Raw genomic sequence first — 25,289 nt, 5'->3', positions numbered from 1 at the left:
TTTACGAGGAGTCTATGGATCCATCACCGCGCTTTACATATTATAATTGATTTAGCCATACTACTACTTAAAGACGATTCGGTTGAGGGTATTATTATTGGCTATATAAGAAAAGAGTAGAGCCAACCTCGCTGAAATGCTTCCACAAGAGGCGGAGCCATGCAAAAGACCGGATGGGGCGGGTGCCAAGCCATTCCCAGTCAGGTATAAGAAGTATAAGCGTGTCGCAAGTCAGAGAAATGTCAACATCGATGCAAAGGGGAATCAAGGAACATATAAAAAGAGACAGGGAGAGAAAGAAGGAGCGGTCGATCTCGCGAGATGAAACCACTAAGAACTGAAGATAAAGCGCATGCCTCATTCACGCACCACAAAGACAGGGTGGTCTTCCATTCGAAAGTTGTCATGGATGAGCATGTATACCTGGAGGAGGCGGGGGGGAGGGAAAGCTGGAGGAGGGAAAATGGGGTTGATGCTAGATCAGAGGATCACGCAAGACGAACCGGATCCCTTAGACCCGGTAGGCTTAACATCCAGCGCAACCTTGGCGGCTTCGTAGAAGCTTTCCCTGATGCCGCGGTTCTGAACAGCAGAGCATTCTAGAATAGGGTGTTAGTGATGCTCTGCGATTTCCATGGCTTCGATATGATGGACTGGAGCAAAGCATACCCAAGTACTTAACAGCGCCAATCTCCTTAGCCTTTGCCAGACCCTGATCGAAAGAGATCGCCCCTGGATTGTCGTTCTCTTCGTCGTCCTTGCGCAGATCGCACTTGAGGGCCGTGAGAACTACCCGGACGCCGGGACAGTTCTCATTGATCTCTGCGATCCACTTGGACCCGACGTTCTCGAAGGAGTCGGGGCTGTCGACCTGCACCCGGTTGTCAGTATCCTATTACGGCCGCGCAGTTCAATTGCCATCCACCAAAGTTCACTAGCACTCACACTGAAGCAGAGCATCAGGACATGCGTGTCCTCGTATGACAGTGCGCGCAAACGGTCGAATTCCTCCTGACCGGCGGTATCCCAAAGCGAAAGTTCCATATGTACATTGTCGACGAAGATATCTGGTAGGCGCATTAGTCCCGTGTTTGTGGAGAGCGCGCTGGTAAATCGAGGGTCATACCGTGAACGTAGTTTTCTAGATTGAATTCATTAGCGACATGTGGTTTTCTTTTCAATGTTCGGGCAAGCGCGTACCAAAGACGGTCGGTTCACTGTGTAGTAGTACAGGTGCTGGTGTCAGTACTCGTGACCAGAGCAGAACAATTGAGTTGATCGGGGTAGACCTTACTAGACCGTCGGGAAGAATCTATAATGTTGAAAAGGAGTTAGCTGTCGTTCATTCAATACACCCGTATACACCTCCACCTCCACCTGTTAACTCCGGAGGGGAAGCTCGGGGAGGGGGGTGAGGGGGCTGGGAGATGGGAGATGGGGAAGTTGCGCACCCTCTTGTGAACACGTTCAGGGCCGAAGTTTTGCCACAGGCACCGTCGCCACTATAAAGAGAGCAAGTTAGAGGACCCGAGTCGAAGGTGAGGGGTTGCCAGGGTGGTTCAAACTGACAGCAGCACCATCTTGCGCTGGACAACCTTCTGACGGCCGCATAGCTCCATTGTGAATCAGGGTAAAGGGATCGGGGAGAGGATTGGAAAGTCGAAGGAGAGGTAGTAGGATCAACAATCCAATAGACACGCGATGTTTCTTTGAGTGCAAGCAACAGGGGAGCGAGGAATGCGGTTGGAGGAGGTGATCGGGGAGGATTCCAGCACTGCCCGGAGTCGATGACATCGCACCCTGAAAGTAAAAGGGGATCGGCGAATAAGGTACCTTTTCCCCCTGCTGGTCCACTCGGCTCGGCTGCAAAGCCCTCTCTACTCTGACCTGCTCGCTTGGAGCGCTGCGCCGGATGCCTAGTATAGTATAGGCAGTGCTATTCTCAGGGTGGGTTCATTCGAGATCGCTGCAGTAGTGGTTGCGCTCATTGTTCTGCGGCTGGGCAAGGGGACACACTGGTTGTATTTGCAACTTGCTGCCGTGTCAGGAGACGAGGGGGAGAGGGGGGAGGGGGAGAGGGGTGATCCATTGATGTATTTCCAGGAGATGTCAATGGGTGATAGAGAGTATTATAGAAATGTAGTATATAGATTGTAAGACCGGGGACAACCATGTTGTTTACTATGGACAGTTTGACGGGGCGGGGCGGGGAAGACAAGCACAAGCACAACTCCGGAGCCTCGCAGCTCAAAGCTTCTCCAACTTCCACCACATCCCCCCACGACACCCACACCACCCACCCTATCCTGCTTTCAGATACTCCCTGATTCCCATACGTGATACACCTCACTTTCGATATCGTATCCTCCACTTTATTACTCACGCCAAAATGTCCGACGACGACGATTTCATGCAGGATTCCGGGGACGAAGAGTGAGACCCCTTCGCCCCGATCTCCTGGCCCAACTGACACTTCTCCTCCCAGTTATGATTTTGAATACGAAGACGACGATGACGACGAGGCGGGGGATATCGGAATCGAAAACAAATACTACAATGCGAAACAACTCAAGGTCGATAACCCGGAAGAGGCGGTCGATGAGTTCTTAGGCGTACCGGCATTAGAACAAGACAAAAGCGACTGGTTCGTGAGAAATCTTAACGAGTGACGGAATCGGCTCTGTACTGACATCTCTCACAGGGGTTTCAAAGGATTGAAACAGGCCATCAAGTTGGAATTCAAACTAGGACGATACAGCGATGCGGTTGAACACTACCGGGAACTCCTCACCTACGTCAAGTCCGCCGTCACCCGCAATTACTCCGAGAAATCCATCAATAATATGCTCGACTATATCGAAAAGGGATCCGATGACGCCCAGGCTTACCAGTGCATGGAGGAGTTCTACTCCTTGACCCTCGACTCCTTCCAGAATACCAACAACGAACGACTGTGGCTCAAGACGAACATTAAATTGGCCCGATTATGGCTGGAGCGCAAGGAATTCTCACAACTGAGCAAGAAGGTCCGAGATCTGCATCGGGCGTGCCAGCGTGAGGATGGATCAGATGATACAAGCAAGGGAACATACTTGCTCGAACTCTTTGCACTCGAGATTCAGATGTACGCTGAGATGAAGAATAATAAACGCCTCAAGGCCCTATACCAGCGGGCGCTGCGAGTGCGATCGGCCGTACCTCACCCAAAGATCATGGGTATCATCCGGGAATGCGGAGGCAAGATGCACATGAGCGAAGAGAACTGGGAGGAAGCGCAAAGCGACTTCTTCGAATCATTCCGAAACTACGACGAGGCGGGGTCCATGCAACGGATCCAAGTCCTAAAATACCTAGTGCTCACGACGATGCTAATGAAATCTGACATCAACCCATTCGATTCGCAAGAAACCAAACCTTACAAGAACGACCCCCGCATATCGGCCATGACCGACCTGGTGGACGCCTTTCAGCGTGATGATATCCACGCATACGAAGCTGTTCTCAGTCAGCATCCCGACGTGCTGGCCGACCCCTTCATTGCCGAGAACATCGACGAGGTCAGCCGCAACATGCGGACCAAGGCTGTGCTCAAGCTGATCGCCCCATACACCCGCTTCTCCCTACAGTTTATCTCCAAGCATATCAAGATCGCCGTACCAGAGGTGCTGGAGATCCTAAGCTTCCTCATCTTGGATAAGAAGCTCGACGCAAAGATCGACCAGGAGAACGGAATCGTGACAGTGGCAAGTCCTACCGATACCGAGCGTCTCCGTGCGCTGGAAGAATGGAGTTCCTCGATCAAAAGCCTCTGGCAGACCACCCTTAACGGTGAGGGTCTCCGACCCGACGACACCTCCCATGGCGGTGGCGCGGGCCCCATGTTTCAAGGCTTTGGCGACGAGGCCTCCTACCGCGCTATGAGCTCGCGCCAACGGAGAGAGCGAAAGGGATTTGGTGGCAAATTGGCCGTGGCATAAAGTTGCGGTCGAAACCTACCTGTCAGATTTTCCACACGGGGTAGGATTGTCCTGGACTAGGTCTAGATGTCCGGTCCAGTCCAGGACCCAATGATATCTGTACCTCCCTTTGAACACAAACACAACCCGAACGGTCCGCGCGTGGTACCCTGGTACCTGCGGATGTGTATACTTGAGCCGCCTGGCGCCGGATGAGATCCACGTGGGGGAAAAGGGGGGAAAGAGATAGCAATCTCACACCGAGTTTTCGCTGCAGCGGCCACAGCAACGGGTCCTGACAGTGGAAGTGGAGCGGTCTAAAGGACGGGGGAAGAGGCGTAGGAAGCAATTCGACGAAGCCCCGCAATTTAGAGTTGCTCTGACATAAGACGCTAAAATTTGATGATAAGATGAATTGGACGAGCTTTTTTCATTCAGTAGGACGGCGTATTTATGGTATTCCAATGGTTTTAGTGCCCGAATGTCCAAAAGTGACTCCCCTAACCGGTTAATACCTAGTGTCCGTCGGGCCCGGTACGAAGTATTGTACATCTACACTAAGTATTAGTAGGTCCACTGGCGGGTGATAGATGTACATAAGTACTCGTACACGTATAGACTAGTTAGTGGTACTGCTAGTTGGTACTTGTTTACTTCGGGAACCAACCGAGAGGGGACAGCCAGTGGACGCAGAGGCCGAAGTACGGAGGACGAGTCTCGACATCCTGGGGGAGGGATGTACTGATATTTCTAGAATCCTTCATCAAAGGTCCCAGTCCCACCATGTGGCATTCCTTTAGTACGAGTAGGTACTTCTGATACTCCATGCTTCTCGTCCGTCCTTTGTACAAACCTAACAGCCGGGTCAACACGAGGCCCAATCAGCCATGGCTTGGATCCTGGAATTTCATGGCCGTTTATCCGACCAGCTCTCTCGATTCCTATTGACTAGAGGGTCAGAATGGAAGCGATACCGGCTACACGCATGCATCGCATCACATCATGCATCGTGTATCGCGCATCGTGCCCCAAAGAACCCACCAGAAGACACAGCATGTGAACGGCTTATCGACAACGCAGCACAACACAGTACAGCACAGCACACACAGACATCATCCAGCATCGACCGAGGGAATGGAACCAGGAGCCCGGAGTCAGAGCTGGAGCTAGTAGCCCGATGATACCATCCAGTGGGGGTGACGGCGGATCCGCACGCACCTTGTACTCCGTACGATACGATATTCCATCCTCGTACCCCGTACATTTTTTTTCTCTTTCGATTTGACGATTTCTCGCAATCCATTTCTCACGATGGGAATGGAAGTCTACGGATATGCAATATGATGTGACTCGGGCTCTGGTTTGAACCAGAGTCAATTTCAAACACCGAGCACATGAGGGGGGGTAGGGAGGAGACACACATTTGCGCTGGCGATCAGTGCGCTAGACAGACTTCAAGGGCCCAGATCGCAGAACCCATGATCTTAACAGAGGGCGAATAACCAAACCACCCCCAACCAACAACTGACATTCCAGCAATCACCAAGCTGGTGCTAATGCCAATGGTCAATGCCAGAGCCCCTGCTCCTGCTCCGCCCATGCCCCCCCATGCTCCCATGGTGCCGGTGCCTGTCCTTCTGTTTAGGCTTGTGCTTGTGCTTCTGCTGCTGGGGCCAAACTGACCGCACGTCCCTAGGCGGGATTACGATCCCCAATTCGAAACCTCTCCTCTCCCCTCCTCTCGGCCTATCATTGGCCGCGGTGGAGTCGGGTGACGGGGGAAACTCAGCGAGAAGTTTATTGAGCTTGAGGGGAGAACTGGTATGATTCATGTTTATGGGGGCTTTGGGGCCTTTGGGGGATAGCTCGATTTTTTTTTTCCCGGGGGGTCACCAGTCACCAGTTCAGCCCTGAATCTCACGCTGCGCTTCGTGTCGCTTGTTAGTGGTTGGGTTTCAGATTGGGAGGGCGATGGAAAAAGCAAATAAAAAAGAGAGAGATCTGGGTACGAGTATTCGTACTCTGTAGGCAGTAGGCAGTAGGTAATGTGCAGTGCGTGTAGCAGGAGCCCGTCCAGAAGCTGTCGCAGTGCCAGTGGCAGCAGCAGCAGTCGACAAGGAAAAGACAAACGAGAAAGATCGTGGACCAGTCGGTTGCAGAGCGGAGGAGACATACGAATCGAATCGAATCAGGCGGTCAAACAGATTGGAATTGGAGTCCTTACCAGTAGTATACAGTAGTATACATAGTGTACATAGTATACTAGTAGTATACAATGGAAGTATACAAGGTTGAGCTTCAACTCTGGAACCCTCCCCGCTTTTCCGGGTAAAGTCCGCGACCTTAAGCTACCATCAAAAACTTGATTGTTGATCGAGATTTAAGATGAGAAAAAGAACGCGCTTGACTAGACGCGACCTAGAAGTACTTCTGTAAAGTATAGGATACAGTGGGCAGTGGACACTCAGATACACAGTGTAATGTAATTAAATTACTCTTGTTTGCTCTTTGCTCTTCTCTGCGTTGGCACTCGATCCGCATCTTCACACATCGGCGGGGCGTGGGTTTTCTTCCTGCATTTCCCCCCCTCTCTCCTCTCTCTCCTGGGGAGCTTATCGTCTAGCTCACTTTTTTTCTTCTTTTTCTTTTTCTTTTCCTTTTTATTTTTTAACATAATAATTCTGGGGGAGTGCCTTCCTCTTTTCTTCCAAAATTCAAGATTGAAGGGTGGATTTGACCATTAATCACTTTCCCCCCCTCTTCTTCCACTGAACAACAACCTGAACCTTCCCTCTCTCTCTCTCTCTCTCTCTCCACTCACCTCTACCACTCCCATCACCATCACCATCACCATCACCACCATCCCTGCCATCCTCCTCTACCCTCTCCATGATTATCTCATCCACGTGTTGATGATTGTGTTGTCGCAAATCTCCAACGTCCAACCAGATGTAGGTCTACCTTTTCCCCCCCCCTCCTTCCCCTCCCTCCTTTTTGCCCAGTTGCTTTCCCTTTCTGGTGTCTCCTTGCTGCCTCCTGCTAGCAGTGTGACTGTGAGTGTCACTGTCGCTGCCGCTGTCGCTGCCTGAGAAACTGCCTGGATGATCCGGAATTGTTCTCCGCCCCCTCGGCAATCCCATCGGCCTTCTTCTGGGAATCCTCGTACCCCCGGAGTGGACCCCCCAAATTACCTAGGCTCTGTTGATGTGGTTCGTCCGCCCTGACGGAGGTTGAACATGGACGGTTGATATTCCCGCCTCCACTCATCAACATCAACTATATCCCCCTCCCCTCCACTCCCCCCCACTTCCCTCTTCCTGCGGCCGATCTGGGAGCCAACAGTAATGATGTGAGGCCACCATCCAGACGCTACCAGGTGCAGGTGCCCTGTGTGTCAGTGTTGCCCTCCAGAGCCCTGCGCTGACATCATACGCGTACCCTTTTGTCAACGTGATGCTTCAGCCTTGAAACTGTGCCGGCCCTTTCTCCTTCGTGGCGTCTGGCTTTCTCATCACAAAACCCTCTTTAATCGTGACTCCGGTCCAATCGGGACCTCTCTGCCCAGTTCCCTGAGGAGGTCTGCACACCATCTTTCCCATCTTCTGGGTGCATGGTCGCCGCACCGGTGGTCCGCCCAGACCCGCCTAGCTTCCTCAGTTCTCGTCAGCTTGATGTTCATGCACTCTTGGAATTTACATGCGATATGACACTATACCACTCTTGAACACTTTTGTGCGTCTGATCTTTCATGCTGAGACGATGATCATTTAGTTCCGCCCAAATTGCCGGGCTCTCTGCAGTCCCGCAGGGTCGTACAACGCCCCTCAAACACACGCACAGCCGTGCAGCCCCAAAGGAAACAAGCCCTCCTAGGGAGATGTCATTTCCCTTCGAGTGCGTCACTATCTCTATTTCTATCCGAAATCCACCTTGTGTTTTTTCATTCTCTTTTTTTCATTCGAGTAGTTTGTTCTAATCTACCCTCCACAGATAAAATTTGAACTGGACTAAACCGAACCCGTCTCCCTGGACATCGGAAAAACAAGCCAAAAGGACTTCTCTTTTTTTACCGTTTACTCCCAAAAACGCAAACCTTTTCTCTATATTCTCTCTGTCGTATGCGATGTCCTTATCTAAACCCTGGAGTCATTTCGGTCCTCACCATCCTTTCCCGGACAAACAGCGGTTTCACACTTATTACCGGGACGCGCCTTCTTTTCTGCCTCCTCTAGGATTCTCAATATCAGCCGCCTTGGCCCCGTGTGCTTCTTCCAACATGAGTTCCTCCACCAACATGAATGCTCTCTCTCAAGCCGAGATGGAACGTTTCCAGAAACTCTCGAATGAGTTTGAACCAGATGTCCAAGTAAGAGTCCGATTGCCCGAATACACAGAGATACAAGGGGGGGCTAATTGATCTTCTCTCCTCAGGGACCCTTGGTCTCGACCAAGCAATCTAGTCATACCATTGCATTGGACTATGCCAATGCGGACCCAACCCTCGCAGCAAAGACGAATGTAAGTTTTTTACAACTGTCGCTCTTGCCATGGGTAGTCTCTTCGTTCCAGTAAATGCTAACCACCGAATCAGGATCTTGCAGTGACACATCCCACCACCCGCATCATGAAGGGTGACGGGAACTGTGGTTGGCGAGGTATGTAGTCCCTATTCACCCGGGAGAGAAAGCAATATTCTGATCATTTATTAGCGGTGGCATTTGGCTATTTCGAAACCATGTTTAACAACCGTGACCCAATCCGCTTGCAAGAGGAACTCATTCGATTCAAAACACTCAACTCCTACCTGGACCAGGTTGGCCACCAAGAACATTTGTACGAGATCTTCGCCGATGCTACAGAGGAAATTTTCGCGCAAACCGCCCAGGCGATCCAAAATGGCGATCGGGACGAGTCTTTTCTCATCAATGCCTTTAATGAGGAGTACAGCTCAAACGCGGTCATTACCCACTTCCGAGTATGTCTTTCCCAGTAGCGAAGTGACTTTATCTTTTGAAAGCTAACGTCTCTTAGCTCTTGACCAGTGCCTGGATGAAATTAAACCCCGACCGATACCAAGCGTATCTGACCATGCCGTTAGACCAATATTGCGGTACCCGAATTGAACCAGTACGAAGCGAGATCGATGAAGTTGGTCTGCAAGCTCTGGTCGACGGCGTTATCAATCCATCCCAATTCGGTGTCGAGATCCTATATCTCGACAGAAGCGAAGGCGAACATGTGACGCCTCACCAAATCTCTGACAAGTGTCCCATTCATGCAACCATCCGCCTGCTGTATCGTCCGTGAGTATCTCGCCTACCTCCGCCCCCATCTTTATTAGACCTCCTTTCTCTGACAGCCACAGTGGCCATTATGACATCCTCTACCGAGCCGAACCTACTGTGAATATGACACCCATGGTCAACCTCCAATACGATATGACTTCTAACCTCGAAGCCTGGGACCAAGGAGCTCTCAACTTCGACGTCAGCTCCCACCTGATGTCCATCCCAAACCTGATGGCGGATCCGGGCTTCGGCATGGGCACACCAATGTCACCCATGGCGCCGTCAGTCTCTCCAACCCCAGCCAGCCCCTTCCGAATGTCTCCACCCCAGGAAATATATCAGTCGCCCATGCAAAGCCATGTGCCCAACCACCCACAGAGCCATGCCTCCATTCCTTCTATACCTGTTGCTTCGCCCCCACCTCAGGTTATGCCTTCTGCTGCGCCTCCGCCTATGACCACCCTACCCAGCCGCTCATCGGACGGTCCGCAAATTCGCTTGAACCCGCTCGTCATGAAGCCGAATTTGAGCCGTTCGCTTCCAGTTACAACTCCATTTAAGAAGTGAGTTATCTTTCCCACGCGATTGTGCTTCAATCATGTCTCCATAACACCATGTTCATTAATTGACTAGTCACAGTTCACCGTATAACCAAGCGCATTTCCAAAATCAAGACTTCGAGCCTATCCATTGGAAACCGAGCGATTCTCGCAGATCCTAGAATGCTGAAGCCTGACTCTTTCTCAATCCTATCGTCTCTATCGTCTCTATCGCCCCTCTTCGTACGTGCTGTCAGTGGTGGGTGTGTGCGTGTTCGAAGAAACTGCGATTTAGCGAGTTTCTCTTTCTCTTTTCTTTTTTCTATCTCCGTTCCCATTCTTTACCAACATCCTTTCCTCGACGCGCTCTCTCTCTTCCTCTGCCTCTCTCTCTCTCTCTCTCGCATCCTAATTTCCGGATATTTTTTCTGCTTCTCTTCGGAACGAGATCTTCGGGGTTCGCGCGCGGTTCCTGGCTAATGAAAAATGAAACCATATGATATGAATTGTCATTGATGCTCATCTTATCCCGCTTTTGTCTTTCCTCCCATCTCCCATCCCCCCCTTCCGTGGATTTGTTTTCTTAGCGTGGGTGCAGCGCGTTGCATGCATGGGCCGAGCGTTTGATCTGCGCTTTTCTGCAAATTGTCCCCCTGCCCATGATTTTCATCACATCATTTTTTCTATTTTTTTTTCTCTTGCCCTCTTTTTCTTTTCATAGGTATGGGTTTATGTTAGGCTAGGTTGGGCGAGGCGAGGCGAGGCGAGGCGAGGCGAGGGCTCGGGTACACTTTATTTTCATCTACTTCTACTTCTTTCCACTTCATACTTTACTTCCAGGTGCACTTCTACTCTATAAGATCCTTTCCAATGACATCACCAAGCTTCCAACTCTCTAGTTCTAAAACGTCTATATTCACCAAAGTACAATCCTAAATAATACACATAGTTCCGAGTCAATATACAATATTCATCCACCGGCAGTGAGCATTGCAAAGCAACCGTATCCATACCCTCATCTCCAATCCAACCTCATAAAGAGCCCGAAGTCTCCTCATCCTTAGCCTCCAAGACAACATCAACCATCTCATCCAACGCCCGATCCCGATCCTTCGTATCCAAATACCCCGCCGTAACAAGCCGACCCAGCGCATCACCTACCCAATTCTGCGAATTCCAGTCCATTTCCTCTGCGATGTCGATGGGGATTGGCGTTTCGGATGTTATGAGGCGGAGGGCGGGCGGGGGTGCGGTTTTTATTGAGGAGACGGGGATTACGCGGGCTAGAGCTGTGTTGGAGAGGCGGGTTGGGTTAGCGGTGGTTTGGGTTGGTTTGGAGAGAGACGGGGGTGGTTGGAACGTACTGGACGAGGAGATGGGGATGTCGGAGTTTATGTGTTCGGCAAAGTTGTAGAATCCTGGTGATCCGGTGATTTCCATCAAACATGATTTAACCTCGAAGGAGGGGGAGGAGGAGGAGGAGGAGGCGGGGTCTGTAGATGGAGATGGAGATCCATCTACATCTGCGCCTGCATTTCCCGCATTCTTGAGCCGTAGCTCATTTCCAGTCTGGGTATTGATCCCATTTTCAAGGACCGCTGGGTGGTCCTTCTTGTCTGTCTCTTGCCGTTGTGTTTGCGCAAAGTCGAAGAATAGAGCTGTATGCCGGTATCGGGCGTAGTCGAGTGGCGAGGCGACGAAGACGAGGATTGAGATGTCGGTGGGCATTTATATGGCGTTTATTCGAAATGGGTGGAGTGGAGGGAAAGAAAGCTCAGTAGTTGTTTCTGCTCTGCTCTGCTTCAGCCTAAAGTGGGAGTGGGAGTTTGATGTTGGATGGATATTTCCCCAATGACATCGGAGGGTACTCCCATAGCCATGATCATGGTCATCAGTTGCAGTCATCTTGCGGGATGACGTCGGTCGCGGGTTCTGGAAACTGTGGGGTCTTTTGGACCTTTGGACCTTTTAGGGTTTGGGTGCCCCTCATGCAAGGAACAGATTCGGGAAAGGGGGACTCAAGTTGTAAAGATGGTTGATAGTATTAGAAGGAAATAGAATAGACTGGTATCAAAGACTATTGTCTATGCATTTAATCTAGCCTTTTCTGTGCTTAAGGATGTGGTGGTGATAGTAATAGTGAGGAGTGTGGTAACAACTGGCGTGGGGGAAGAGAAAGTACGAACATAACTAACCATATCCACTACACATAGTACTTCCAGCACAACTAGAGTCGGGCGTTAGTTTAAGCTCCACTAAGGCAGATTTTGTATTGATAAAAAAACTACTGCCTAGCTTGGCATCCGACATATTGATTGGGTTGTGGTTTTGGCCCCCAAGACTACTAGTGTTTGGGGCAGTGTTCGCAGCTCAGATAATTTGGACCCTTTATTTAGACAATGTCCACGAGAAAAATCAGATTGTTCAAGTTCCTCCCAGTTACCTACATTTTCTTTGACATATTACACAACACAATATGGGTATGTAGTAGTATCCTACCACCGTGCGAACTCAAATATACACTTGAAAACTAATGTATAATCAGATATATTTTCGGCAGACTTCCAGCTCTTCACGGTGATACGGGCAATAACCCAAATAGGTGGTCAGAGTTTATCCCCATTGCCGCCACAAACCTGGATCTTCCTGTGTTGGACGACAGAGGTTATTCTCCTATACCTGGGGTTCCCTTGTATCCCGATTGCGGAAAAAGTTGAGCACGACGAAGAAATCTACTGTTGTGAGAGTTCAGGAAGCCCCTCTCCATTTTGGGGACTGGAAAACCTACCGGCGGTCATAATCAGCTTGCTGGCCGTCTCTCTGTGCTTTCTTGTGGGGTATATTGTTTTTCATCTTCGCTATGCTTGGAATCTATGGTCGACAGATCGCCGCTTATTTTATATGGCGGTCACGTCCTATTTATCTGCTCCCGGCTTCGCGTACTCTATGAGACGATATTTCCCCTATCTCGAGAGCACTGCTGCGTGGTTTGGGCTTGATATTACCCACAAGTACTATTATATTGTTGCCCGCGCCGCCTCTCCCGTTTGTATCGGGTTGGGAGCTTGGGCGGCCTGGTGGTTGACGCCTCATATGGCAAAGAGGGGAGAAGAACGGCTGGATCCGGAGGACGAGGCGTTAAAGAAGGGTGTTTCTGATGTGTGAAACCAGATTTGTGTTACCTGTCATTGTGCCACTAGAAGAGATTGATTTATGCATTATCGGACCCGATACTTCTTGATGAGTCACGAAATGAATAGATTGGACTTGGCTAAAATGCAATCAAGGGACTAAGTCCAGCCTCCTGAAACGCCATGCTTACTTAGCTGAGGCTCTCATCTTGTCTGTAGTTCCCTGAATAGCGTCTCAGCCCTGGAGGGTGCACATGCGAAGAACATAGCGAGGCACGGATCGCATAATTTGCCAGAGGAAGAAGGCATTATCGGTGGCAGGTCCAGTTGGGTATTCGATCTTGCGAGGGACAATATCTGCAGCCCCGAGAATCACATTCACAAGTGGTGCCGGGTAGTTCTGGTGGAGATATTCCGCCATCAAGTCATGGCCGTTGGTGATTCCGCCTAATGTATAGTCAGCCATGCTGTGTCACGAAGCAGTCTTTGCAAGATAACGTACCGCAGGACCAGAGGTTTCCGTCACGAACCACTCGCATGGAGTCATCCCAGAGCTTAGTATCCGGGAACTCCTTTCGCAGACGCGGAATCAAGATGCGAGGCGCGGTGGCAACCCTTCCCTTGGTGATGCCGGAGTATGCAATCACCAAGGCAGCGGTACAAACCGACATAATCTCGACTCCGGCCTTGAAATGTTCATGCAAGAATTCCAGATAGTCATCGCCGCATGGCATGCTGTCAGGAGGAGGACCAGGAATGAAGAGCACGTCAAGTTGTCCGGGTGCAACGGCGGGGCTGGTAAGAGAGTCCGTCAAGGTGAGCTCCATGTTGGCAGTCACAGGCGAGTGTTCCTTTGCTCCGCCACGGCCGATGTAATGGACCTGACAAGGTCTACCAAGCTCCTGCATTGGCTTTGGCATGCCGATCGCTTTGATGTAGTCGGGATCCGTCATAAAGAGAAGGTCGACGGCAGCAATGTCTAGAAGCTGGACGGCGTCAACGAGGAGAACCCCGACACGCAGAGGCTTAATGGTCGCCATTTTAATCGAGATTCCTGCTTGAGGACGAGGAGAGTTGTCAGCTTTGCGTCGTGAGATATTGAGTGAAGTCATAACTGACCAGAAAGGCTTGCTGGGAGCGCGATAATAGCGGATGAAAGGTGGTATGCGAGCCTGCAAGAGATCAAGAGGAAATAAGGAAGATGGGGTGGCTCAAAGGTGGAAGGAAGGTCGAGGCTTGATTGGGCCAAGGAGAGCAGAAATGAGTGAGAGCAAACGACCAAATCAGTTGACAATTTCCAGGTCGACGCGTAATATGTCAGTGATTCCAGGCATTTATGCTGCACACTGATCTAGTTACGATTCAAAGGGCTCAAGGCATTTTTGAATAGACCAAAGAGCCCAAGTGGCATTATAGTATACGCTAACCCGCATTTTCTAATGCAGAAGAGGTGACGGTACTAGAAATTAGGCAAATGAGATGTGACTTGAGGCTTTATTAGCAGACTTGCCTATCTATGGTCTATATAATGATCGTCAAACTGAAATGACTGTAGTATAGGGTACAAGACAAGCTGCCACTTGAAGCCCAGAATAAAATTGAAAAACTGACCGTATTTCTGGGATGCTTTATTCACTGACACAGTACTGAAATTTGTCAGCGCTGGCGGTTTAATCTGCTCAATATGCCGCATGCTGAGTAAAAGCTTCAGTCCCCCAAAAGGCCGTTGCACTATCCTTTGGATGGAATGGTGATGATTCGGCAGTGTTGTCGCACTAGGGCTGTATTTGTGGGTAGGCTTCATGCACAACAGGCCATCTTCTTGCTGACAGCAGACTTAGGAGAGGGCCTGAAAATCCCAAATTAAAATATATAGATCGATGATTATAAGCGATAAGATGCTGAAGACGAGAGTTTATGAAGCTATTTGGCCTGCGGCCTGCGGCCTGAGAGTCGGTGAATGGCATTTGGAAGTACAATGACCTTTGGGATAGGATTTGTGCAGTCTAATTATTTGAGTGTAAAAAATGGAAATATGTACTAGTAGCATGTGACATGTCACGGCTACGTATGGCTACTACTAGTAATATTCCCAAGGGTTTCGCCCAGGACGCGGACACTCCGAGGTAAATGGTCAGGATTGGGGTGATAAGTACGGAGTACTACCAGTAGTACATAAAAGATCTCAGCAGCTCCCAATGGATTGCGCTCAGTGGAAGACACACTTCAGACCTGGCCTGATCGGAGCAAGGCCGACGGTGCACTCTTCTCCGGGTCGCACTGGCATGGCCCGTTTACCCCGTTGATTCCCCATCCCCGCCCCCAACTTTCGACCTTCTCCACATCCTCGGCAGATTCCCGATTTCGCAATACCAGCCTCCGTACTTGAGGGTTATTTTTTCATTGATGAGCACAAGAAGAAAGATTTGGCAGGAATTGCCCGCTTATTTTTCATCATCAGCCTCATCAGCCTTGTACTACCTGAAGTTGACTTGCTGCTTGTCGCTATACTTCCTGAGTTTAGGGGCGCCCGTGGTTCGAAGTTTCCCCGCATTGGGGTTTACACCTTAAATTGAGTCGGCCCATCCATGAGAGGAACCGGGCCCCGAAGATCACTCCCTTTATGCCCTCATTGGACGGAGTACTGCAGTCCGCCCCGAGCTCACGGCAATGTCGCCAGTCTATGTATGATCTCGCTCGGACTCGGCTTGCGGAGTACTGTCCTCCAGTCGGCACAGAAAGTGCTCCAAAGAGGTTGCATTCTTGTTTCCCGCCCGGGAAAAGCTATAAAACTGGACCGCATATATAGAGCTCGACTCCCCAGTTTCGGTCTTTCCCACTATCGAGTGTGTGAACATCGTGAACGATTTGATCAGAATGGGCTCCGTTGTTGATACTCCGCCAAAGGGCGGCTTCAAGCTGGTCTTGCAGAATCCATATCTATGCGGTGTAGCATCGGTAAGTGCCAAGCGCCAACTTGAAGTACCGATACCAGAATTATCACGATGCTGATATTTACCCAGTTTTCAACACTCGGCGGCTTGTACGTGCCTGTTTCAATCCCCGCATGCTATATGTCTCGCTAATTGGATCGAAACAAAGGTTGTTTGGCTATGATCAAGGTGTCATTAGTGGCGTGATAACTATGGAATCATTTGGAGCTCGATTTCCACGTGTTTTCACTGATAGCGGATTCAAAGGCTGGTTTGTTTCGACGCTCCTACTCGGTAAGCTCTAGAAATATGACCGATGGTTTCAGTGTAGTTGTACTTACGAATTATTAGCTGCATGGTTCGGATCCTTGATCAACGGGCCCATCGCGGACCGTGTTGGAAGAAAGCTTTCTATCAATCTCGCGGTAGTCATCTTTGTTATTGGATCTGCGATTCAATGTGCAGCAGTGAACATACCGATGCTATTTGCCGGTAAGTTGAACAGACACTAGGCTGTTGAATTATGGCTAACTCCTTCAGGTCGAGCGATTGTCGGGTTGGCCGTCGGAATGATGACCATGGTGGTGCCATTATACATCTCCGAGGTGACATCTGCCTTCGCGAAAGTATTGACTGAACGTCAAGCTAATGATATAACAGGTCTCTATCCCCGAGATTCGTGGTGGTCTGGTTGTGACTCAACAATGTTCGCCTTCTACCCCTCCAGGTTTGAGATAAAAATATGTATACTAATATTGCTTCTAGTATCCGTGACCATTGGAATTCTCGTCAGCTACTGGATTGACTACGGCACCAATTATGTTGGTGGTACTCGCTGCGCTCCCGACATGCCTTACACTGGTGGGACATCTGCAAAGCCCACCTTCGACCCATATAATGATATCCCGGCGGCGGGCTGCAACGGGCAATCAGAAGCCTCCTGGCGTATTCCACTGGCACTTCAGATCGTGCCAGCGGTGATATTGGGAGTCGGAATGATATTCTTCCCAGAATCGCCTCGATGGTTGATTATGAAGGAGCGTGATGATGACGCGCTTGTCTCTCTCTCACGACTGCGCAGAAAGGATCGCGATTCCACGACCCTGCAGAGCGAATATTTGGAAGTTAGAGCATCCATCATGTTGGAAAACTCCTTCGCTCGACAAAATTTCCCCAACCTTTCAGGTGTGCGACTACATGCCGCTCAGGTTCGTGCTTCGTTTGCATATCTTCTGCTCTAAACTCACATGTCTCTTCTAGTACATGTCTTTGTTCACAAAGTGGGCACGCTTTAAGCGTCTTTTTATTGGCTGTGCGGTCATGTTCTTCCAGCAATTTATCGGCTGCAACGCAATGATCTACTACGCGCCGACGATCTTTGGCCAGCTTGGAATGGATGGCAACACCACTTCGCTTCTCGCAACTGGAGTATACGGCATTGTCAACTGCCTGTCTACACTTCCAGCGCTCTTCTTGATTGACAAATTTGGACGTCGAGCTCTTCTAATGGCTGGAGCCGCTGGTACTTGTATCTCGCTGGTGATCGTGGGCGGAATCCTGGGGGCTTATGGGGCTAATCTTATGAGCCACAAGTCCGCTGGCTGGGCAGGTATTGCCTTCATCTATATATACGATATTAACTTCTCCTATTCCTTCGGTAAGTGTCTCGGTGAAATATTCAACGTCTCCCACTAACAATCACTTCAGGACCTATTGGTTGGGTGCTTCCCTCAGAGATATTCAATCTCTCAATTCGATCAAAGGCCATTTCCATCACCACATCTGCCACATGGATGTGCAACTTGTACGTTGGATCCCCACGAGCCCCACTGCCCTGCCATTTCTAACTCCTTTGCCAGCATCATCGGCCTAGTCACCCCTGACATGCTCGACACCATCACGTGGGGCACATATATCTTCTTCGCGGCCTTTGCTTTGATTGCATTTATCTTTACATTCTTCTGTATTCCAGAAACACGTGGAAAGGTACTGAATCCCGACCCCTTACTGCTTGAAATTGAAGGACAGCACTGACGTTGATGCAATTTAGACTCTAGAGGATATGGATCTCATTTTCGGAGATATATCGGCCCACGAAGAAAAAGAACGTATTAAGCATATCGAGGCTGATTTGCGTGGGACCCCACTCGATGATGCGGAGGATTTGAAGCCAACAGATCAACACAGAGAGATCGTTGGTTCGGTTTGAGAATTTGAGTACCCTCACGGACTTAACCGGCTATATACCCTGATGTGTTCTTTTCGCATAGATGAATCTTTCTGCAACTGTAAAAGCGTTAAAGAGAATATGTACATATGAAATTCTACGTGCATTTCTATGTCTTTTGTCTGCCCCGATTCTATGTGTCTTTGCTGACCCAGACCTCTAAAAACACAGTAGAGCTGTATCCTGAGCATGTAACAGCTGCTGCGTATTTAGTGGTTTCAATGGATATTTCGTGGCGCATGCTGCAAATGACCAGGGTACGTCCAGTAAGCACAGCCCCCGCGATATCTGGCCAAGATCTGACAGCGTTTAAATATTTCAAAGTTACTCACTTCACAACCAAGTCCCGCTTAATAAGCGGCAAACTTACGGGCAATCCTATCGAATAGATGTTGACGTGGCGCAGGCGACTAGCAGGCGGGTGTACTCGTAGGGCTGGCACGAGAAGACAGATCGGGATCGGTGACAAATCCTTCCGATTCCGATGTCTCCTATTTATTTCTGAGCGGAGCCGCCACCAACCCCTTGGCTGCCACTCGGAACAGTTTTTTGGTGGGTCAATTGGTCAGATCTTGGCCCGGGTGTCGCCGATGCCGTGCTCGGGACCGCATGAATTACTGCATAAATACATATGCAGGAGGGCCGGGCAGAGCATAGCGCGAAGATTAGGTTGCTGACAGCGTAAGTAAATCGGGCCTGCTATTATGAGGTCATTTGGGTAAGCTGATAGTACGTAGCCTTCGCCGCTGAGTCGGTGGTAAGAAACGAGAACCGGCCTCTCTTCGGTAGAACCATCTATGGAGTGCGAATCGATTCTTTTGTCCCCTCATATGCGTGTGTTTATTTGCTGGCTATTTTAACTATGTGGGATCAGGATCGCCCAAGGCTACTCGTAGTGCCGCCGCTCGCACCCACTGCCGAACAAGGCAATCCATCTGCTATGGGGATATCTCAAAGCTATATTCCAAAAGAGCCCCTCGGAGAGATCGTCGTCACACCCACCGAAGAAAGCAGTGGATGTGAGTGGTGGCACTAATATTCAATATATGAATAGCGGGGATATTTCCAATCGTGCATTGACACGAGCTATCCACCACATGGTCCAGGAGAAATTTCCAATGTGAGTGGATAAAATTGCAACGTCTCGTAATCACCTTTCACCATTGATCTATCCCCAGGCCCGATTACCGCCCAACCTATTGCTTCCTGTTGGGCCTAAGTACGTAGTATTTTATTGTACATAATGGTGACATCATGACTGTAGCCCTCTTGGCAAAGATACCCAGGCCTTTGAGGTGTTTGATATCGCGTACGGACTCGGAGTTCTTGGGTTGCGATACATACTCTGAAAGTGGCGACAATGAAACAACTTAGCGATAGTGGGACAGAATTCCAGAACCCTATAGACAACCTGTAAATCCAATTTCTTGATTGTAATCAACCAGAAAAAATCCTCGGAACCCGGATAGCACTGAGTCAGCGGAAGGGCAAAGGGGCGTCCCCTTCCGGGAAGGGGGCAGCTTTGCGAATGATCGACGCCGATTTTGATCCACCACCGGATTGAGCCCCATCCGAGGCCAATCACATCGCTGCTTTTCACATATTCTTTCGCGGCCGGGGCTATGGAGTCGCAGAGCCGGCCCTCACTTTTGAACCGACTCCGAGACCCACTGCTTCGATAGCTCGACCGAAAACATCGGAGCAGTTGGATCTCAGCCGTACCTAGCGAACGTTATATCTGATTCCAGCTCGTGGGGTGCCTAAATCGAATTTTCACCCGTTCCAGATTGTAAACTCTGTTTTGCTTCCCCCTCCTATCCTTTTAAATACCTTCGGGGCTGCCGCTCCGTACCATCCCTTTAGTTCTTGATTTCTCTATCGTCATCAGACATTCTTCTACTAGTATTCCATTCTTCCCCGGATCGGAGGCCGCCTCCTCCTATCTTTCAACCATGTCTTCCTCTTCAGAACATACACATGATGAGGATCATTGGTCCAAGGATGAATCAACACCAACATACGAGCCACTCAACTATATCGAACAACATGACGTGGAGACGCTCACGCGGATTGCTACTCAGCAATCTCGCCGACAATCAACAATTCCCACCCATCGTCTTGCATCAGTCGCCCAACACGATGCATCATTGAACCCTCAATCGAAAGAATTCGACCTTCGGAAATGGCTCGGTATGGCCATGAGCGACGCCCAGCGCGATGGCACTCATCGTGGCCAGAACTTGGGAATTGTCTTCAAAAACCTCAATGTCTACGGATCAGGGGCAGCTTTGCAGTTCCAGGATACTGTTGACTCCATGTTGACCGCCCCTGTTCGAATTCCACAGATGATTCGGGAATCACACGCCCCCAAAAGGCGAATCCTGAAGGACTTCAATGGTCTAGTGAAGAAGGGCGAATTGCTTCTCGTCCTGGGTCGTCCTGGCTCTGGTTGCAGTACCATGCTTAAAACTATTACTGGTGAACTGCATGGTTTGGAGCTTGACAAAGAAAGCACCATTCACTATAACGGTATGGAACTATTTCCAATATTTTAGTCAGATATCTTGCTAACTCGATATGATAGGAATTCCCCAATCCCGCATGATTAAGGAGTACAAAGGCGAAGTAGTATACAACCAAGAGGTGAGACTCTCAGACCTATTTTATGCTCAACAGTCTTCTGACGATGCTATCCTTCTAGGTCGATCGCCATTTCCCCCACTTGACGGTCGGACAAACATTGGAATTTGCCAGTGCGACACGAACCCCAACTCATCGCTTCGAAGGCATGTCTCGCTCGGAGTTCTCCAAGTATATGGCACAAGTTGTGATGGCAGTCTTTGGCCTCAGTCACACCTATAACACGCGAGTCGGAGATGACTTCATTCGCGGTGTCTCCGGTGGTGAAAGAAAGCGTGTTAGTATTGCTGAGATGGCTGTGGCAGCAGCTCCCCTAGGAGCTTGGGATAACTCCACTCGAGGTCTCGACTCGGCAACAGCCTTGAAGTTTGTCGAATCTTTGCGTCTTCTTTCGGATCTCGCCGGCTCTTCTCACTTCGTTGCTGCCTACCAAGCTAGCCAAAACATCTATGACATCTTTGATAAGGTTGTTGTTCTTTATGAAGGTCGCCAAGTATTCTTTGGACAAGCCAAGGTCGCAAAGGAATTTTTCGAGCGACAAGGATGGGTTTGCCCACCCCGACAGACGACTGGAGACTTCCTCACCTCAGTGACAAACGCTGATGAGCGTCAGGCTCAACCTGGCATGGAAAACCGTGTTCCTCGCACCCCTGAGGACTTCGAGAAATATTGGCTCAACTCTCCCGAGTACGCACAACTTCAAAAGGAAATTGCCGAATATGAGAAAGAATACCCAGTGGAAGCAGACTCCTCGGCTGCCATTGAATTCCAGGAGAAGAAGCGTGGCAAGCAGGCCAAGCACACCCGCCCCAAGTCGCCATATATTATCAGCGTGCCTATGCAGATCAAGCTGAACACCGTTCGCGCCTATCAGCGCCTCTGGAATGATGCAGCCGCGACAGTCTCTACCGTGGTTAGTAACATAATTATGGCACTGATTATCGGATCCGTGTTCTACAATTCCCCCGCCGTGACCTCTGGCTTCCAAGCTCGTGGAGCCACCCTCTTCTTTGCCGTCCTGCTCAACGCTCTTACTGCGATGAGTGAAATCAACAGTCTTTATTCCCAACGCCCAATTGTTGAAAAGCATAATTCATATGCATTTTATCATCCGTTCACAGAGGCAATGGCTGGTATAGCAGCGGATATACCTGTCAAATTTACCCTCGCCGTCGCCTTCAACATCATCATTTACTTCCTTTCCGGCCTTAAGCGAGAAGCTGGACAATTCTTCCTGTACTTCCTGGTTACTTTCCTGATTATGTTTGTCATGAGTGCGGTGTTCCGAACTTTGGCAGCTGTCACGAAGACAATCTCTCAGGCCATGGGTCTCTCTGGTGTCATGATCCTCGCTCTCGTCGTATATACAGGTTTTGTCTTACCAGTTCCATCCATGCATCCCTGGTTTGAGTGGATTCATTATCTGAATCCTATCTACTACGCCTTCGAAATTCTGATCGCCAACGAATTCCATGGGAGGGATTTCCCTTGCTCGCAATTTGTCCCCTCTTATGCTGATATGTCGGGAACCTCATTTTCCTGCTCCGTCATTGGCTCCGTTGCTGGTGAACAAACTGTCAACGGCGACCGATACATCTGGTTGAACTACAGGTACACCTATGAGCATGTATGGCGCAACCTTGGAATCCTGTTCGCTTTCCTGGTCGGCTTCATGGCTATCTACTTCATTGCTTGCGAGTTGAACTCCTCTACCACCAGCACCGCCGAGGCTCTTGTGTTCCGCCGTGGCCATGAGCCTGCTTACATGCGCCGTGGTCACGAGAAATCTGGCGACGATGTTGAGAATACGACCGGAGCTCCGGTAAAACAGTCCACCTCTGATGCAGAAGAAGGCCAGGGAATGTCTGCTATTCAACCTCAGACTGATGTTTTTACTTGGCGCGATGTCTCTTATGATATTGAGATCAAGGGTGAGCCCCGACGACTTTTGGATCATGTTTCTGGATGGGTCAAGCCAGGCACTCTCACTGCACTTATGGGTGTTAGTGGTGCTGGTAAGACTACTCTTCTAGATGTTCTGGCTCACCGAACCTCCATGGGTGTTATCACTGGCGATATGTTTGTCAATGGAAAAGGCCTCGATGCTAGCTTCCAGCGGAAAACCGGCTACGTCCAGCAGCAGGATCTTCACCTCGAAACTGCAACTGTTCGCGAGAGTTTGCGATTCAGTGCTCTTCTGCGTCAGCCTGCCAGTGTCTCGATGAAGGAAAAGTACGACTATGTCGAGCAGGTCATCGGGATGCTTCGGATGGAAGACTTTGCTGAGGCAATTGTCGGTGTTCCTGGTGAAGGTCTGAATGTCGAGCAGCGTAAGCTGTTGACTATCGGTGTTGAATTGGCTGCGAAGCCTAAACTTCTTCTCTTTTTGGATGAACCCACCAGGTATGTTTTTGTCTCATAATTTTGCTATCTCCCCAGTCCTGCATGTACTGACTATGCCTTAGTGGTCTCGACTCCCAGAGTTCTTGGGCTATTTGCTCTTTCTTGCGCAAGCTTGCCGAGCATGGCCAAGCAGTTCTTTGCACAATTCACCAGCCTAGCGCCATTCTCTTCCAGCAATTTGATCAGCTCCTGTTCTTAGCCCGAGGTGGTAAGACCGTTTACTTTGGTCCTGTCGGCGAACAATCTCGCACCCTCTTGGACTACTTTGAGGCCAACGGTGCCCGAAAGTGCGATGACAACGAGAACCCCGCTGAGTTCATGCTTGATGTGGTAAATGCCGGAACGAACCCCCAGGGCCAAGATTGGTTTGATGTCTGGAAGCAAAGCAAGGAATCCGTCGCCGTCCAAGCCGAGATCGACCGCATCCACAAGGAAAAGCAAGGCCAACAGGCTGAGGCCGAGGATGCCTCTGCCACCGCCGAGTTTGCCATGCCATTCTGGTTCCAGCTGTACCAAGTCACCTATCGTGTTTTCCAACAGTACTGGCGCATGCCCTCGTACGTTGTCTCTAAGTGGGGGCTGGGTATTGCCGCTGGTCTCTTCATCGGGTTCTCATTCTACCAAGCCAAAACTTCGCTGCAAGGAATGCAGACAATCATCTACTCGGTATTCATGCTTTGCACAATCTTCACATCTCTGGTGCAGCAATTGATGCCTCTCTTCGTCACCCAACGATCCCTCTATGAGGTTCGCGAGAGGCCCTCCAAGGCCTATTCCTGGAAGGCATTCCTCATCGCCAACGTCATTGTCGAAATTCCCTATATGGCCGTCACCGGTATTCTCATCTTTGCTTGTTATTTCTACGCCGTCGTGGGTATCCCCAGCTCCCTCAGCCAAGGCACTGTCCTTCTATTTTGCATCCAATTCTTCATCTACGCCAGCACATTTGCTCAAATGTGCATTGCCGCGCTGCCCGATGCCCAGACTGCCAGCGCAGTCGTCGTCCTTCTTTTCGCAATGTCTCTCACTTTCAACGGTGTGATGCAACCCCCCTCCGCCCTCCCAGGATTCTGGATCTTCATGTACCGCGTCTCGCCCTTCACATACTGGGTTGGAGGCATGGTATCAACCCAGGTTCACGATCGAGCCATTGAATGTTCCCAGTCTGAACTCTCCATCTTTGATCCGCCATCTGGCCAAACATGCTGGCAGTATCTCGAGAAGTATGCGACCTTGGCCGGCGGTCAAGTGCTTAACAAGGACGCTACTTCCAGTTGCGAGTACTGCTCTTTGCAGGTTGCCGATCAGTTTACGGCGCAATCAGGGATCTACTACTCCGACCGCTGGAGAAACTTTGGCATCGTGTGGGCCTTTATCATCTTCAATATCTTCATGGCTACCATTCTCTACTACTCTTTCCGGGTCAAGAAATGGAGTCTTGACGGCATCAAGCAGAAGCTTAGCAGCATCATCCCGTCGAAGAAATCCAAGGCTGGTCAATAAATTGACCGCTCACTCCTCTCTTTACCCTTTCATTCTATGTACATCTTCTTTGCCTTCGTTTATACTGCTTTTACCTCTTTAACTTGATTCTGAATTATATAGACCTGGCGTCGTTGGCCGCAGAGGCTATAATACTAGCAATTGAAATTTGAAAATTTTCAAACTCACCCCCTCGTGCAGAGCTATAGTGTACAGTCTAGTAGTATACCGCCATGAAGAGCAATTTGAAGCATCCATAACCACGGCTATGGGTACAAGCTCCTATCCGGTGACTTGCAGCTTAATTCTCAGCACATGAGAACTGAAATAGCCGAGGTGGCACATGGCAAATAACTAAAGGGGTCATCTTTTTCTCAAGAGCAAATAATTCTAGCCTCTCGGTGGGTCCTTGGCAATTCGCCAAGAATGACAGAAATAAGTGAAGAAAAAGAAATTAAATTTTAGCGTTTTTCAAGCTATCCAGATCAAGTTAAGCCAAATAAAGCCAAGACATTAATGCTACACTATCGCCTTTTAGTCTCCACAGTTCGATCGGGATTCGGAGCATGCAAACCCGTTGGGATATTATCTCCAGATCGGTATGCCGACCTGTCGGGGTCTTCTTATGTGCCGGTGGCCGACCGGCTCTTGGCTTTTAAAGTTGTATATCGGGTATACCACTAGTATTGA

The 25,289-nt window shown here is 49.8% G+C and overlaps 9 protein-coding genes across 9 annotated transcripts; 5 read left to right on the top strand and 4 right to left on the bottom strand.

Moving 5' to 3' along the window:
* Positions 1-480: 480 nt before the first annotated feature.
* On the bottom strand, positions 481-1,619 carry rho3 (Rho family GTPase RHO3; the record flags this gene model as incomplete). Its single annotated transcript, XM_056629622.1, has 5 exons — positions 481-599; positions 670-871; positions 946-1,105; positions 1,452-1,502; positions 1,570-1,619. 5 exons carry the CDS (start codon positions 1,617-1,619, stop codon positions 481-483), a joined length of 582 nt encoding a protein of 193 aa, XP_056488924.1.
* A 770-nt stretch (positions 1,620-2,389) lies between these two features.
* On the top strand, positions 2,390-3,977 carry N7509_004984 (uncharacterized protein; the record flags this gene model as incomplete). Its single annotated transcript, XM_056629621.1, has 3 exons — positions 2,390-2,433; positions 2,486-2,644; positions 2,702-3,977. 3 exons carry the CDS (start codon positions 2,390-2,392, stop codon positions 3,975-3,977), a joined length of 1,479 nt encoding a protein of 492 aa, XP_056488923.1.
* Positions 3,978-5,391: 1,414 nt separating this feature from the next.
* N7509_004983 (uncharacterized protein) lies at positions 5,392-5,574 on the bottom strand (the record flags this gene model as incomplete). Its single annotated transcript, XM_056629620.1, has 1 exon — positions 5,392-5,574. The coding sequence occupies one exon, from the start codon at positions 5,572-5,574 to the stop codon at positions 5,392-5,394; it is 183 nt and encodes a 60-aa protein (XP_056488922.1).
* A 2,505-nt stretch (positions 5,575-8,079) lies between these two features.
* Positions 8,080-9,965, top strand: N7509_004982 (OTU family ubiquitin thioesterase; the record flags this gene model as incomplete). Its single annotated transcript, XM_056629619.1, has 7 exons — positions 8,080-8,322; positions 8,388-8,474; positions 8,548-8,611; positions 8,666-8,931; positions 8,988-9,259; positions 9,322-9,807; positions 9,884-9,965. The coding sequence occupies 7 exons, from the start codon at positions 8,080-8,082 to the stop codon at positions 9,963-9,965; spliced, it is 1,500 nt and encodes a 499-aa protein (XP_056488921.1).
* An 850-nt stretch (positions 9,966-10,815) lies between these two features.
* Positions 10,816-11,511, bottom strand: N7509_004981 (uncharacterized protein; the record flags this gene model as incomplete). Its single annotated transcript, XM_056629618.1, has 1 exon — positions 10,816-11,511. The coding sequence occupies one exon, from the start codon at positions 11,509-11,511 to the stop codon at positions 10,816-10,818; it is 696 nt and encodes a 231-aa protein (XP_056488920.1).
* A 1,173-nt stretch (positions 11,512-12,684) lies between these two features.
* On the top strand, positions 12,685-12,948 carry N7509_004980 (uncharacterized protein; the record flags this gene model as incomplete). The annotated part of the gene is made up of 1 exon (XM_056629617.1): positions 12,685-12,948. The coding sequence occupies one exon, from the start codon at positions 12,685-12,687 to the stop codon at positions 12,946-12,948; it is 264 nt and encodes an 87-aa protein (XP_056488919.1).
* A 201-nt stretch (positions 12,949-13,149) lies between these two features.
* On the bottom strand, positions 13,150-13,954 carry N7509_004979 (uncharacterized protein; the record flags this gene model as incomplete). Its single annotated transcript, XM_056629616.1, has 2 exons — positions 13,150-13,361; positions 13,417-13,954. 2 exons carry the CDS (start codon positions 13,952-13,954, stop codon positions 13,150-13,152), a joined length of 750 nt encoding a protein of 249 aa, XP_056488918.1.
* Positions 13,955-15,791: 1,837 nt separating this feature from the next.
* N7509_004978 (uncharacterized protein) lies at positions 15,792-18,056 on the top strand (the record flags this gene model as incomplete). The annotated part of the gene is made up of 11 exons (XM_056629615.1): positions 15,792-15,872; positions 15,938-15,957; positions 16,017-16,141; positions 16,199-16,339; positions 16,388-16,452; positions 16,508-16,553; positions 16,613-17,055; positions 17,108-17,504; positions 17,555-17,651; positions 17,707-17,833; positions 17,898-18,056. The coding sequence occupies 11 exons, from the start codon at positions 15,792-15,794 to the stop codon at positions 18,054-18,056; spliced, it is 1,701 nt and encodes a 566-aa protein (XP_056488917.1).
* Positions 18,057-19,978: 1,922 nt separating this feature from the next.
* Positions 19,979-24,620, top strand: N7509_004977 (putative ABC multidrug transporter; the record flags this gene model as incomplete). The annotated part of the gene is made up of 4 exons (XM_056629614.1): positions 19,979-20,603; positions 20,659-20,717; positions 20,776-23,117; positions 23,180-24,620. Coding segments are annotated over 4 exons (4,467 nt in total), but the record flags the coding sequence as incomplete, so codon positions are not given.
* Between the last annotated feature and the right edge of the window lie 669 nt (positions 24,621-25,289).

Source organism: Penicillium cosmopolitanum, assembly GCF_028827165.1.
Source record: "Penicillium cosmopolitanum strain IBT 29677 chromosome Unknown utg000006l:49.0-5199605.0:1.0-5204138.0, whole genome shotgun sequence".
Taxonomy (NCBI): Eukaryota; Fungi; Ascomycota; class Eurotiomycetes; order Eurotiales; family Aspergillaceae; genus Penicillium; species Penicillium cosmopolitanum.
This window is presented reverse-complemented; position numbering and strand designations above follow the sequence as displayed.